This window comes from Propithecus coquereli, unplaced genomic scaffold (genome assembly GCF_000956105.1).
Source record: "Propithecus coquereli isolate 6110/MARCELLA unplaced genomic scaffold, Pcoq_1.0 Scaffold133, whole genome shotgun sequence".
NCBI classification, from domain to species: Eukaryota; Metazoa; Chordata; class Mammalia; order Primates; family Indriidae; genus Propithecus; species Propithecus coquereli.
Genome location: NW_012137525.1, coordinates 3,169,605 through 3,183,590, shown reverse-complemented (window position 1 = coordinate 3,183,590; position 13,986 = coordinate 3,169,605). Strand labels below are relative to the sequence as shown.

Sequence of the window (13,986 nt, the reverse complement as noted above, 5' to 3'; positions counted from 1 at the left end):
GCTGAAGGATCCTGGATCACTGGGTCACCGCTGGACCACTGAGAGTGCTCTGGGCATCTTCAGCGAGAGCATCTTCTGAGAAGCGAGCTCGGCTTCCAGAGCAAACCAGCACCCCAGATTACGCGGTTAGGAATCGAACTGCAGTCGCAGTCAGGGGTATCGCCCCTTCCAACAGAACATTGAAAGGCTTCTTTAATTGAAGGTCCAGCTGAGCAGTTTCTAGGATTACCAAGTTTTTGTAAAGCATCTGTTAAGACAGTAAGACTCTGCGTGCCAAACTACATCCTCGGGGCTTGACCCCTGGCCGTGTGACTGCCCGGTGACATCCAGGGTGACGTAGCCACAGCCACGACGCGCTGGGCGCACCGCGGTCTCCTAGGACAGGTAGGGCGTGGCCTTCAGGCCGGCGGGCAGAAAAGTTGGGAGGAAGGAGCCGCAGAGGGGCAGCGCGAAGGCCAGCGTCACCATTCGTGGAAAAAACTGGCTGCACCCCAGAGCAAGGACGTGCAGCTTCATCGAAGGCCGAGCAGGAACATACTCAGAAAATCCCGAGACAGCGGGGCCGAGGGCTGCGGTGGCCCCATCCTCTCGGCACCGGCGGCCGGGCCTCTGCGACCCTCCCGTCCCATCCGCGGCAGCAGCGATGCGCGGCGGAGCCTGGGCGCTGGCGATGGCGCTGCTGCTCCTGGCCCCGGGGGAAGGTCAGCGCGGTAGGGCGCCGGCGGGCGGGGGCGCAGGGGCCCGGTCTGGGCTATGGGAGTGGGGGGCTAACTTCTCGGATGACAAGCGGAGCGTCCCTGTGCGTCTTCATGGCCACGTCTGGCGTTTGTTCCTCGCCCACCTCTGCCGTGTACCGCCGCTGCCTTTGAAATGGTCGTTACACATCCTGGGGCTCTTCAATTTTGCGCACAGGCCGCCGTGCCTCCTCTCCTTCACGGGTTGGTTCTGGGTTCTGTTTTTGTTTGTTTCCTGCTGATAACCTGCTCTTCAAGGTCCCTGTAATTTAATGTAAGAAACTTTCGCTGGATCTGTCAGGTATCCTAGCAAGGGGATCTAAATTATCAGAAAGGAGTTCAGTTCCAAACTGCACGATTTCTACGTCCTCCCCGAGCCCCGGAAATAATTAATTGGTGAATATTTTATCCCTGCAATAGATCGCTAAGTTTTGTGTACTGCATTATATTTTTGTGTATCTGTTAGAATCAGTTTTGCTACTGTAAAAGAGATTCCTATGGAGAGAACACTCCCTCCCACTTTTTAAATCCATGACAAAGAAAACTTAGTTCAAAATACAGTGAAGTTTACAAAACAACGTTCATTAGCCCTTCCTGCTTGTTTTTGTGTTCATACAGATAGGAATATTAAATGAAAGTTGTCTGGCTTTTATATTGCAAGTTTTCTTGTGTTTTTCAGAAATAAATCTGACCTGTGGCAGCTTGAAAACAATAATGTATTAATACAATGTTTTATGGATAATGGTTCAGATTATAGTTTTGTCTTCTTATTATCTTGTTGATCTTAATCCGTTTTACTAGTGTAAGTTTGCTTTGCAAAAAAGGAAGGACAAGCAATCTCCCATGTAAAAATTTAAAAAAGGGTATTAAAGCTTAATTTATTAGTTATTTCTTGAAATGATACACGTTGACAAGGCATTATTTATCTGCGCCTTCTTTGGTTTACTTACAGAGTTAAGTTGGTCTTTATGATGAACTTTAAAAATACCTGTAATAACATATTACATATTCATTCATTACAGTTAGGTAAATATTTACAGAAAAAAAGACAAATATTTATAAGGGAAGGTAAACATTTATTCATGTTTACCATGGATCATATAATCCTTTTTTATCTCTACATAATAGCTTTGTAATCTTCCTACTGAAGGCAAATATTATCCATTATCAGGTTTTAAGCTCGTATCATGTTAAAGGTGATAGCTTCTTTATGTTTAATAGAGTAGGACTAGAAGAAGAGGTGAATGGAAATTATATTTATTGAGACTTTTTTCAAACAGCTTTATTAAGATGTAGTTCATATACCATACAGAACACTCAAAATGTGCAATTCTGTGGTTTTCGGTATATTCACAGATATATGCAACCATTGATACAGTCCATTTCAGAACATTTTTATCAATTCAGAAAGAAATACTGTACCATTAGCTATCGTCCCCCATATCCTCCATCACCTTCCTTGATTTCCCAGCCATAAGCAATTACTAGTCTATTTTGTCTCTTTGGATTTGCCTATTATGGCTATTTTAGATAAATGGAATTATATAATAGGGTGTCTTTTGTGACTGGCTTCTTTCACTTAGCAGAATGTTTTCAAGGTTCATCCATCTTGTGGCCTGTATCAGTACTTCATTTCCTTTTAGGGTGGAATAATATTCCATGTAAGGATATACCACATTTTATATATAGATTCATAAGTTAATGAATATTTGGGTTGTTTCCACCTTTTGGATGTTATAAATAGTACTACTACAAACACCCAGGTACAGATTTTTGTTGGGATATGTTTTCATTTCTTTAAGGTACATACCTAGGAGTAGAATTACTGGGTCATAAGGTAATTCTATGACTATTTGAAGAACAGCCAGATGTTTTCCAAAGTGACAGTGCTGTTTTATATTCCTGCAGTTTAGTGTATGAAATTTCCAATTTCTTCATGTTCCCATCAACACCTGAATTTGACAAAATGTATCTGACATTTTGATTCTAGCCGTCCTATAGGGGTAAAGTGACATCTCATTGTGATTTGATTTGCATTTTCCTAACAACTAGTGATGTCAAACATTTTTGATGTGCTTATTGGACATTTGTATATCTTCTCAGGTCTTTTGCCATTTTTTAAATTGTGTTGTTGGCCTTTCTCTTATTGAGTTGTATGAGTTACTTGTGTAGCCTAAATAGAATTCTCTTATTGGATATGTGATTTTCAATTGTTTCCTCCCATTCTGTGGGCTGTCTTTTCATTTTCTAGTGTTCTTTGGAGCACAGAACTTTTTAATTTTGATGAAGTCAAATTTATCTATTCCTTTGTTGCTTATACTTTTGTTGTCATATCTTGAAATCCATTCCCAAATCTAAAGTCATGAAGCTTTAGCCCAATATTTTTATCTATGAATTTTAGTTCTTATATTTTGGTCTTTGATCAATTTTGAATTAATTTTTGTATATGATATAAGGTAAGGATCTAACTTCATTTTTTTTGCACATGGATATTCAGATTTTCCAACATATTTGTTGAAAAGACCACTCTTTCCCCATTGAATGGTTTTGGCAACTTTGTCAAAAATCAGTTGACCATAGATTCATAGATTTATTTCTGGACTCTTGATTCTATTCATTTATCTGTACGTCTATCCTTATACCAGTACCGTATTGTCTTCATTACTATTGCTATGTAGTAAGTTTTGAAACAGGAAAATGTTGAGTTCTTCTACTTTGTTCTTTTTCAATATTGTTTTAGTTATTCTGAGTCCCTTGAAATTTCATATGAATTTTAGTATTAGTTTGTTAGTTTTTACAAAGGAATCAGCTGGTGTTTTGATAGGGATTGTCATGAATCTGTAGATCAATATTGCCATGTTAACAATATTAAGTCTTCTGATTTTTGAACATGAATGTATTTCCATTTACCTAGATTTTTAATTTCTTTTAGCAATGTTTAGTGATATCGAATATGTTTTATACTTCTTTTTTAAAATTTATTCCTAAGTATTTTGTTCTTTTGAAGTAATTATAAATGGAATCTTTAAAAGTTTCATTGTTGACTGTTTGTTACACATGTATAAGAATGTCATTGAACTCATTTATTAGTTCTAATACAGTTGACTCTTGAATACAGAGGTTTGAACACCATGAGTTCACTTCCACTGGATTTTTTTAATAAATACATTTGGGCCTCCATATCTGCAAGTTACATATTTGCAAACAAACATGGATCAAAGATACAGTATTTGTGGTACGGGAAACCCAAATATAGAGAGGGCCAACTTTCTGTATGGGGGTTATGTGTGGATTTTGGTACCTGTAGGGCTTCTGGAACAAATCCCCCACAGATACCAAAGGACGATTGACTGTAGTTTTTTTAGTGGAATCCTTAGGATGTTTTATATTCAAGAGCATGTCATTTGTGAATAGAGATAGCTTTACTTCTTCCTTTCCAATCTGAATATCTTTTATTTATTTTTCTTGCCTAATTGCCATGGCTAGAACCTGAAGTACAATGCTAAATTGAAGTGTGAGAGTAGACATCCTTATCTTGTTCCTGATCTTATGGGAAAGCATCTACTCTTTCTTCTTCAAGTAAGGCGTAATCTGTGGACTTTTTGTAGATGCCCTTTATCAAACTGAAGAAATTTTCTTCTGTTCTTAGTTTGTTGAGTATTTTTATCAGGAAAAAGTGTTGCATTTTTTCAAATGCTTTTTCTGTCTATTGAATATGTGGATTTTCATTTTTATTCTATTGATATGGTATATTGTATCATTTATGGTTATTAAACCTACCCTGTTTTCCTGGGCTAAATCCCACTTGGTCATAATTTATAATTCTTTTTCTGTATTTCTGGATTTGATTTCCTAGTATATTGCTGAAGGTTTTTGTACCCATATTCAAAAGATATATTCGTTTATAGTTTTCTTTTATTATGATATATTTTTATAGCTTTGATGTCAGGATATCCATATAATGGGCTATAATAGAATGAGCTGCAAAACGTTCCATCTTCTACTGTTTTTGGAAATGTTTGAGAAGAATTAGTATTCATTCTTTAAACGTATTTTAGAATTTAGCATCTATGCCAACTGGGCCTGGCCTTTTCTTTGTGGGTAGTCTTTTGATTACTGATTTGATCTTTTCACTTTTTGTAAATCTATTTGGATTGTTTTTCTTCCTGAGTCAGTTTTGAAGTTTGTGTCTCTTTAAGAATTTGTCAATCTTATCTAATTGTTGTTATATAACAGTTACAGTATCCCTTGATAAGGTCTGTAGTGGTGTCCCTTATTTCATTTCTTTCTTTTTTTTTTTTTAGATACAGAGTCTCACTCTGTTGCCCCAGCTAGAGTGAGTCCATGGCGTCAGCCTAGCTCACAGCAACCTCAAACTCCTGGGCTCAAGTGATCCTCCTGCCTCAGCCTCCCAAGTAGCTGGGACTACAGGCATGTGCCACCATGCCTGGCTAATTTTTTCTATATATATATTTTTAGTTGTCCAGATCATTTCTTTCTATTTTTTAGTAGAGATGGGGTCCCGCTCTTGGTCAGGCTGGTCTCAAACTCCTGACCTTGAGCAATCCACCCCCCTATTTCATTTCTGATTCTAGTAATTTGAATCTTTTCTCTTTTTTTCTCAATAAATCTATTTAGAGGTCTGTCAATTTTGTTGATCCTTTCAAAGAACCAGCTTTTGGTTTCATTGATTTTTCTCTATTGATTTCCTTTTCTCACTTTTGTTAATTTCCTTTCCAATCTTCAAAATTTCCTTCCTTCTACTTCCTTTAGGTTTAGTATGCTCTTATTTTTCCAGTGTCTTAAAGTGCAAGGTTAACTTGTTATTTTGCGATTTTTTTCCTTTTTTAATATAAACATTTATATCTATAAATTTCCCTCTAAGCACTACGTTAGCAGCATCTCATAATTTTGGTATATAATGTCTTCATTTTAATTTTTTTCCAAGAATTTTCTAATTTCCCTTTTCATTTCTTCTTTGACTTAGTGTTTATTTAGGTTGTTTAATTTCCATATATTTATAAGTTTCTTATATTTCATTCTGTTATTGATTTCTAAGTTCATTCCATTGTGGCCAGAGAACATAATTTATATAAATTCCATCTTTTAAAATTTTATTTTATTTTACTTTTAGAGATGGGGTCTCATGATATTGCCCAGGCTGGATTTGAACTGCAGGGTTCAAGGGACCCTGCCACCTCAGCCCCTCTAATATCTGGAACTACAGGTGCGTGCCACCAGGTCTGGTTTTCTTTTTAAATTTATTGAGGCTTGTTTTATGGTATAGCATATGGTTTATCCTGAAGAATGTTCTGTGTGCACTTGGGGAGAATTTATATTTTGTTATCAGGAAAAGTGTTCTATAGATGTCTGCTAGATCAAGTTGGTTTATAGTGTTATTTTAGTCTCTATTTCTTTGTTGATATTCTGCCTATATTTTCTATTCATATTGAAAGTGAGGTATTAAAATTCCTAACCATTATTGTTAAAATATGTATTTTCCCACTTAGTTTCTGTCAGATTTTGCTTCATATATTTCAGTGCCATTATTAGATTCATTTATGTTTACATTTTTAATCTTCCTCATCGATTGACCCTTTTCTCATTATAAAATGTTCCTCCTTATCTCTAGTAAGTTTTTTGTTTTAAGGTCTTCTTTGTCTGATATTAGTATAGCCACTGTAGCTTTCATTTGGTTGCTGTTTGCCTGATATATTATTTCCATTCTTCACTTTCAATCTAATTGTATTCTCTTCAAGAGTCCCTTGGTTTGTCTCTTGATACATAGAGGAGGGCAAAGTGATTGCCTTGATTTAGCAAGCCAATCGCTCTCTATTTTGCCTTACTTTTCAACCTTTTGTGTTGCTGCAGAACCCCAAATTCTGTTATCAATGTCAGAAACTAAATTACTAACTTTAAATTTATCATTAAATTTGGAGCTGAAAAGTGGTTTTTCTTTCCCCAAATCTTTGGGGGAAGTTATAGGATTTTATCATTTTTATAATTTACACATGGCAAGATACAGAAAGTTTTATTAATATAATTACAAACTCAGTTATTATGAATTGCCTGTCATCAGGTGTTAAGCATGTTCATCTCTTAAAAATAAAATGATTTATTTAGTTTCTTAACATTTTGTTTGTCCATCAATCCTGAATTTTAAAGTCTTCACTATTGTATTAAACTAGAAACAATCTAATATAGGTTACATTATATCTATAAACAAAACCAAGAAATTATTTGATATGCTATCACTATGTATCTATTAGTTATAACCTGACACATTCTCCTAAAGTATTTCAAATGCAAACATTGCAAATTCTATTTTATACTATCTAGCTTCCTTAAATCATATCAGGAAGAAGACAAAATAAATAGAAATGTAAATTTTAGTGCATATTTCATATGTACTTTTGTTTCGAGGGGAAAAGTTACATTGTCAGTATGCTAGAAAGCCATCAGTACGCTATCATGCCATGAACTTGATTGATAAGTTAGATGGGCTTGTAGAGCTATTCTTTTAATATTTGAAGAGTTAAGCCCCCAAATCCCCAAGTGGGAGCCCAAACCATTATTATAATTCTCACAAAATTAATTATATCATAACATTCTAGAGCTAAGGATGGAATGAAAATTTTATAGTGTGGTTTGTTTATTGTTAATAAGATTTTTGAACTCTCTACACAGATCTTGAACATTCTAAAAGAGACAAGTAGATTTTTAGGAAAAAACTGTGAAATAATAGATAAAAATATGAGCAATTATTAATTATATGAATTAAGAATTATTCTATAAAATAAATATTAAATAAAAATAAATAAATACAATTAAATTTCCTGTTCAAATATTACACAGTTCTCTAGTATTGTTGATGTGATATAGTGATTTCTATTACAATTATTATATTTTCAGCTTTGGATTAGGAAACAATTTAAAACAGCAAAATCAGAGGAAATTGAGAACTACAGAGGTACTTAGGATGGAGAAATATTACACGAAATAAAGATGGAGTTACTGACTTTTTTTCCCAAGACAAAATTGTATTATAGAGAAGAGATTAGAGAAAACAATTTAATAACTTACGCAAATCTCATTAGTCATCTCTTTAAAAATATTTTTATTAGTTTCTAACCCAGTGTAATGTCCTTATTTTGAAGGACATTAAAGTTATTTCAATATTATATATAATAATATTAATAGTACATCCCCTGACTTCTATCTGCACACATTTTATGTAACATTTATTTGGTATTGACAGATTGTGATTGTCAAAGTTATTGGAGACTTTTGGGTTAAATTATTCTTGGGGAATTTACAACCATGGAGGATCCAGAAACAAAAAGAGAAGCCTGTTGTGATGAACCTAAAATCTTTTACTAAAAAAATTTATTTGAAATGATCTTTCAGTTTGAAAAATAATACCTTTTATCAGTCTATTTTCTATAAATACAAACAACAAAATAAAAAGCAAAAAGAGTGATAATGATAATGAAAATTTTTATAAGCTACACATATGAGGTCCACTTGTAAATTAGTACCTCTATTTTACTCCTTATTACTTTGAGAAATTGATTTTGGTTTAGAAACACTTCTATAATTTAAAATTATATAATAAATCTTTGAGTTTTTTTAGATAAGTTTTTTCCCACAGTGAAACACTTGAGTAATGATTGAATTGTTTCTTTAATATGTCTATTTCATAGATACCACCTTTATTATACTGTTTTCCTTCAACAAATATATTGTATTTGGAGATTTTCTAGCTACTGTGTCAACAAGATTCCCTGGTACCCAAATAAGGACAGTTCCTCATGGTACTTATTATTTGAGTAAATTGGTAGTAGAGAGAGGCACCTGAAGCAAGAGTTGTATGTCTAGGATAATTCTGTTTTCACTGCCTACTCTTCTCTCCTCTTTTAATGCTGAAAAGAGAAGCATTGTGTTCTGCTTCTGTGGATTTGAAAGAAAAAGTATCTCCTAGGCCAAAGACTGCTCAGAAAAAAGTTTCCCTAAAAATCAAAACAAGACAAAAAAATTACAGAATTCTTCCTTTCTCCATGGTCTTTTCTCATTTTTCTTTCAGACCTGCTCCCCTCCACCCCATTCCTTTTCCTGCGCTTAGTAAATAAAGAGGGATTTCCAATGTCTTAGCTAAAAGAAGGGAGGAAGAGGGGGAGGGATCCACGGAGCAAGGGAGGAACGAAAGAACGAAAGAAAGAAACAAAGTTTAAAAACTTTTTATTCTTTCCTGCATCAAGAATGCAGAACACTTCAGAATGAGGGCACTTTATGAAAATTAGATTGACATTAAAAGATTAGTTCAATTCATTGCATTCTAGAATCTGGCAGAGATACACTGTTCTGACTACTTTGTGGGAGGTCGCGGAGGGTCAGTAATGTTAGGTAGGGATCAAATCTGCAGGTGGTAGGTGTAGGCCAGAAGGGTGGTTACTAGCGGCAGAGAAGTCAGGAACCAATCAGGGGAATGGACTGCAGGAAAATTCAGAACACCTGATAATCATTTGGTACTATCCCTCACTTCCCGTAAGCCCTCCCCGGGACCAGGCCAATAAAAGGAAACCACCTGGGAGTCCTTATGTCTTTTTACACGTGTGGATACTGATCCGTTTCTCTCTGTGGAACATATTTTCACTTTGGGGAGTTTCCTTTTTTACTGTCACTTTGTATAATTTCTTTCTTTTCTGTAATAAACTGTGTAGGATTGCTTTGTATTTGTGATTGCTCAGTCATTGGCTCAACTTGGTATCCGTAATGGCATTCAGATCTGGAGGCCCAGGGTTAAGAGGAATCCTTGCAGGGCCTGTGACTGGAGGTGGTCAGAATACACAAATCCTAACACAAGAGCAACCATCTCTATTGGTTGTTCAAATTAAATGAAAATAAAGTTGTTAAAGCTAATGTACCTCAAAAACACATTCTGAAGAGTTTTGATTTGTTTATTGTATTTATAAGTGCAAATTGTCACCTTTGACTTACTAAGAGACTCTGACATTTCAGATGGTCTCTGTGTGCAATAGTGGGTTTATTTGCTTTATTTTTATTTTTGGTACCAATTCTAATTGAGGACTGAACTAAGTCAACTAACAAAACACATTATATAAAAACACTTGTCTTTCCTTCCTAGCTCAGGAATGCTCTCCTGGGGGACACCAGTTTCTTCAGAGTCCGTATAGAAATGTCCGTTTTGACTCATTGCACCTCCAGCAGTCAGCTGCTCAAGAACTGATATGTGACCATTCCCTCTCCCCCGGGTGGTATCGATTTCTCATCTTTGATAGACCTGCTGAGATGCCAACCAAATGTGTCGAGGTATTTCAACTCCCTCAGAACTACTTGTACTTTTCCTTATTTGTTAATACAAATATTGAATCTTCTTACGACAATATATTTCTCATGCTGAAATATTATTTTAATTTTGTATCAGATTGAGTTTATCCAAAGGAGTATTCCCATGTTACTTAGTCTATTAATAATAGTAATAATAGTAATAGTTAATGTTATGCTCCATGCAGTCCATGAGTGACTTTACCTACAATAGTGTATATAATTTTCACAAGTCTAGGATAGTATTTGTCATCATTATTTCCATCAAACAATGCAGGAAACATGCACAGTTCTCCTAGAGTCACTCAGTTAGCTGGTCAGAGTCAAGTTTTGAACACAGGTAGTCATTCTCCAGGACTTAGGTGCTTAACCACATGTAGCCTGCAAACAGGAAAATGCTATAAACAGTAAAATTGCTGCCTGACTCTGCCATTCTTAACTGATGGCTGGAAACCTATAGGCTCAGCACCTCCTATTTCAGGACTAAAGAGAACTCAGCTTGGCAGAGAAATTTCCAAGTATTTCCTGGTCCCAACCTGGAGACTGTGCATCTGCAGAAAATTCAGTACCATGGAGCTGTGTGGTTTCATCCCATGGAAGATTCCTCCTCAAACCCACAATTTGTGCAGCCAACATACCTTGTTTTTCTTTATAGTTGTGAATACACAAGCATGTGTCTTTCAAGCGCATCATGTTTAATTTCGTCTATTTTTGAACTTTTATACATGAAATCACATAGGATGTATTTTTCTGCAACTTAACTTTTCACAAAGTTTACTCTCCTGACCCACAAGATATGATAATCGTTCTTATCATGGTAATGCCTTGTTTAGAGAACTAGCCCGAGTGGTTTATTTTACTCAGGGAGCTTTGATGAATACATTGGCTTTCAAAATGCCTCAAAGAATAAGCACATGAAGATGGCCAGGTGCGGTGGCTCACGCCTGTAATCCTAGGTGGCCAAGGCGGGAGGATCGCTTGACCTCAGGAGTTGAAGACCACCCTGAGTAAGAGCAAGACCCCATCTCTCCTAAAAACAGAAAAATTAGCTGGGCATTGTGGTGTACACCTGTAGTTCCAGCTACTTGGGAAGCTGAGGCAAGAGGATCGCTTGAGCCCAGGAGTTTGAGGTTGCTGTGAGCTATGATAACAGCACTGTACTCTAGCTTGGGAGACAGAGTGAAACTCTGTCTCAAGGAAAAAAAAAAAAAAAGAAGAAGCAAAAAAAGAATAAACGCAAGACATGGTTTCTTGGGTATTCCTTGGCTAGCTCGCATTCCTTTTCTAGCTACTCCTTGAATTTCTATTGAGAATTTACTTACCCTTAGCATGATTTTCCAATGCAAGTTCCACCAATTCATTCACAGTCCCCACTGAGCTGATGATACTGTCATGAAATAGACATTATCTCTACTTATGACACTTTTGATCAGTTAGCCTTTCAATTCAACTCCTGTTATTGCTACCACATTTTTATCCGTATCATCTTATAATGAGACAAAGTCTAAATCTGTCCAAAGACTAAGTGCATCAACTTAGCACCCTAAGTTATAGGAACAAAACGGTAAGGAAGGGTTTTAACCTAACATTTATTTTGCAACTGATATTATACATTCCCTACACTGGTGGACATTACCACCTATGTAAACTCATTAGATCTCTCAGTGATGCTAGCGTTACATCATTATAAAGATGTGAACGCACACATTGAGCGTCCACAAAGTCACGTACCTGGGGGGAGGCAGCACAATATGCATTGTCTTCTACAGCATGAAGCCTTCTCCACGTGTCTCAGCTGACTTGTTTCCCAAGTGAGTTCTGGCACAAGCGGTATTCGGTTGTGACAGGTAGCAAATACAGGCACTAAATAGGTCCATGTTGTGCTTGCCAAATTACTAAAGGTATTTATCATCACGCGCACTTTTACTCTAGATAACCATACACTGTGTTGGGTGTGATTTTGTTCTTAAAAGTGATTTCGTTTTAACCTAGAGGACAGGCAGCTACTATTGGCCCCTGGAGTGAGATCATATCATATAAAATTATGTCTCATTTTCCCTATTGTTGTCCACATTTTATGAATTTTGCAGAAACAGGAATTATTTTCCTCTTAGGCAATAATGTAAAAAGACCTCAGGAAAGACATTCAAATTTGACAATGTTTAATTTTAATTTATGGCTCTGTGGCTAAATCTCATTTTCTCTTTTTTATTTGCTTATTTGTCACTTTTGTGACATTTCATTGGTAAGAAACTAAAAAAAAAATCAGAATTTAAAAGTGAAGTTCAAGAAAATTAGAGGAAAATCACTACATCCTTAAATATTTGTGTTCCTTTCCTTTGACTAAATTAGTTATAATTGATTCTAGAACCTCACACGAACGCAAAGGGGAAACGGTTTCCCTGGCGGTTTTGCTGGAGATCAGCTAGCACATGACCATGCTGTGCTCCATGGTGTTCTCAGGTCTTACCCTCGCATTCCCTTCTTGAACCAAGACTTTAAAGCATTCAACTGGGAAGTCAACAGGAATTTTTTTCTCTATAGGATAATACATGTCTGTTTAAATAAATTTATATTTGTGATGTTTAAAGTAAAACATGTACATTACAGAAAATTTAAAAAATAAAGAACAGAAATGGGACATTTATTCACAATCCATCCACACAGTCATAACTACCATTAACATTTACTATTGTTTCCTCTCATTTATATTGTTTTGTAAGGTTCACGCTATATGTTCAATTGCATAACATGCTTTTTTTTTCAGTTACAGTTATAGCATTAAAATGTTCCTATGTTATTATAAATTCTTTCATAGAATTCTTGAAAATAATATTCTGTCATAAGTTTACACTCTATTTAAATCATTGCCATATGTGTGCAGATTCAGGATTTTGCTATAAGTAATTCTTCAATTAGCAAATGTACATAAAATTATTGTTTTAATTTTAGTCTGTTTAGTAAGACTGATTTTTTATAAAATTAAAATTAGTGAATTTTAATGTCTTTTTGAAGTTTGATACATATAATTAAATTGTTTATTTAGAACATGATGATAATTTGTAATTTCAATAGCAGTAGATAAAAATACCTTTTCAAAATTGAATATTCTTACATATTCATTAGGCATCTGTATTTCTTTTATGAATTATGTGTTTGTATACTTTGTCCATTTGTAGTCTTAGAGCTTTTAAATGGCTAATATTGCATGGTTAAGATAAGATAAAAAATACAATAATATAACAATAAATAACATGCTAAATATATTAGTTAGAAACAATTTTCTCCTTATTTAACTCTTATTTATTTTATATTTTTAAAATTATTTAATCTTATCTATCAATCTTCCCTGTATGATTTTTCTTTTGTTTTTAAGCATGAAAATAATATTAGGAATTATAATCTGGTTAACAATTATTGAACCATTGCTGTGTGGAAGTTGCATTATATACATTATTTTATTTGTACCTCACCTTAGGACCTTGACATGGGTACCACTATTCATCTAATACAAAAGAAAAGGATTTTGAGTGCCTTACCCAGGGTCATGCATTTAGTATGTGCCTGGTTCTTCCCAAATTATATATAGCTTCTACTTATTTTTCCTGGGTTAATTTTCTATTTAATTCTATTTTTCATCTGGAAATGACTTTGATAATTGGCTTCAAGTAAGGCTTTAACTTTATTTTTTCCAAATTGCTAAACAGTTGTTCCATTGCCAGCTTTTGAACAATCCCTTCTTTTTTCCTGATTTTTGTTGACTCCTGAACTATGTATTAACTTCTTATATATACTATTTCTAGCAATTTTGCAAGAAATTTCTAAGATCAATTTGTCTTTGTGCTCTATATTAAGATGAGGTCAGATCGATTTATTTTGTCTTAGAATGTATTACCTATTTTAGCAA

General features: G+C 35.0%; 1 protein-coding gene across 1 annotated transcript in view; it reads left to right on the top strand.

Moving 5' to 3' along the window:
• Positions 1-642: 642 nt before the first annotated feature.
• The window catches only part of VWDE (von Willebrand factor D and EGF domains), a 101,437-nt gene continuing 88,093 nt past the window's right edge, over positions 643-13,986 (top strand). The window contains exons 1-2 of the mRNA XM_012638739.1: positions 643-701; positions 9,880-10,064. Of these exons, the coding sequence (XP_012494193.1) occupies positions 644-701; positions 9,880-10,064 (243 nt within the window). The 5' untranslated portion in view covers position 643. The remainder of the gene's footprint in view (positions 702-9,879; positions 10,065-13,986) is intronic.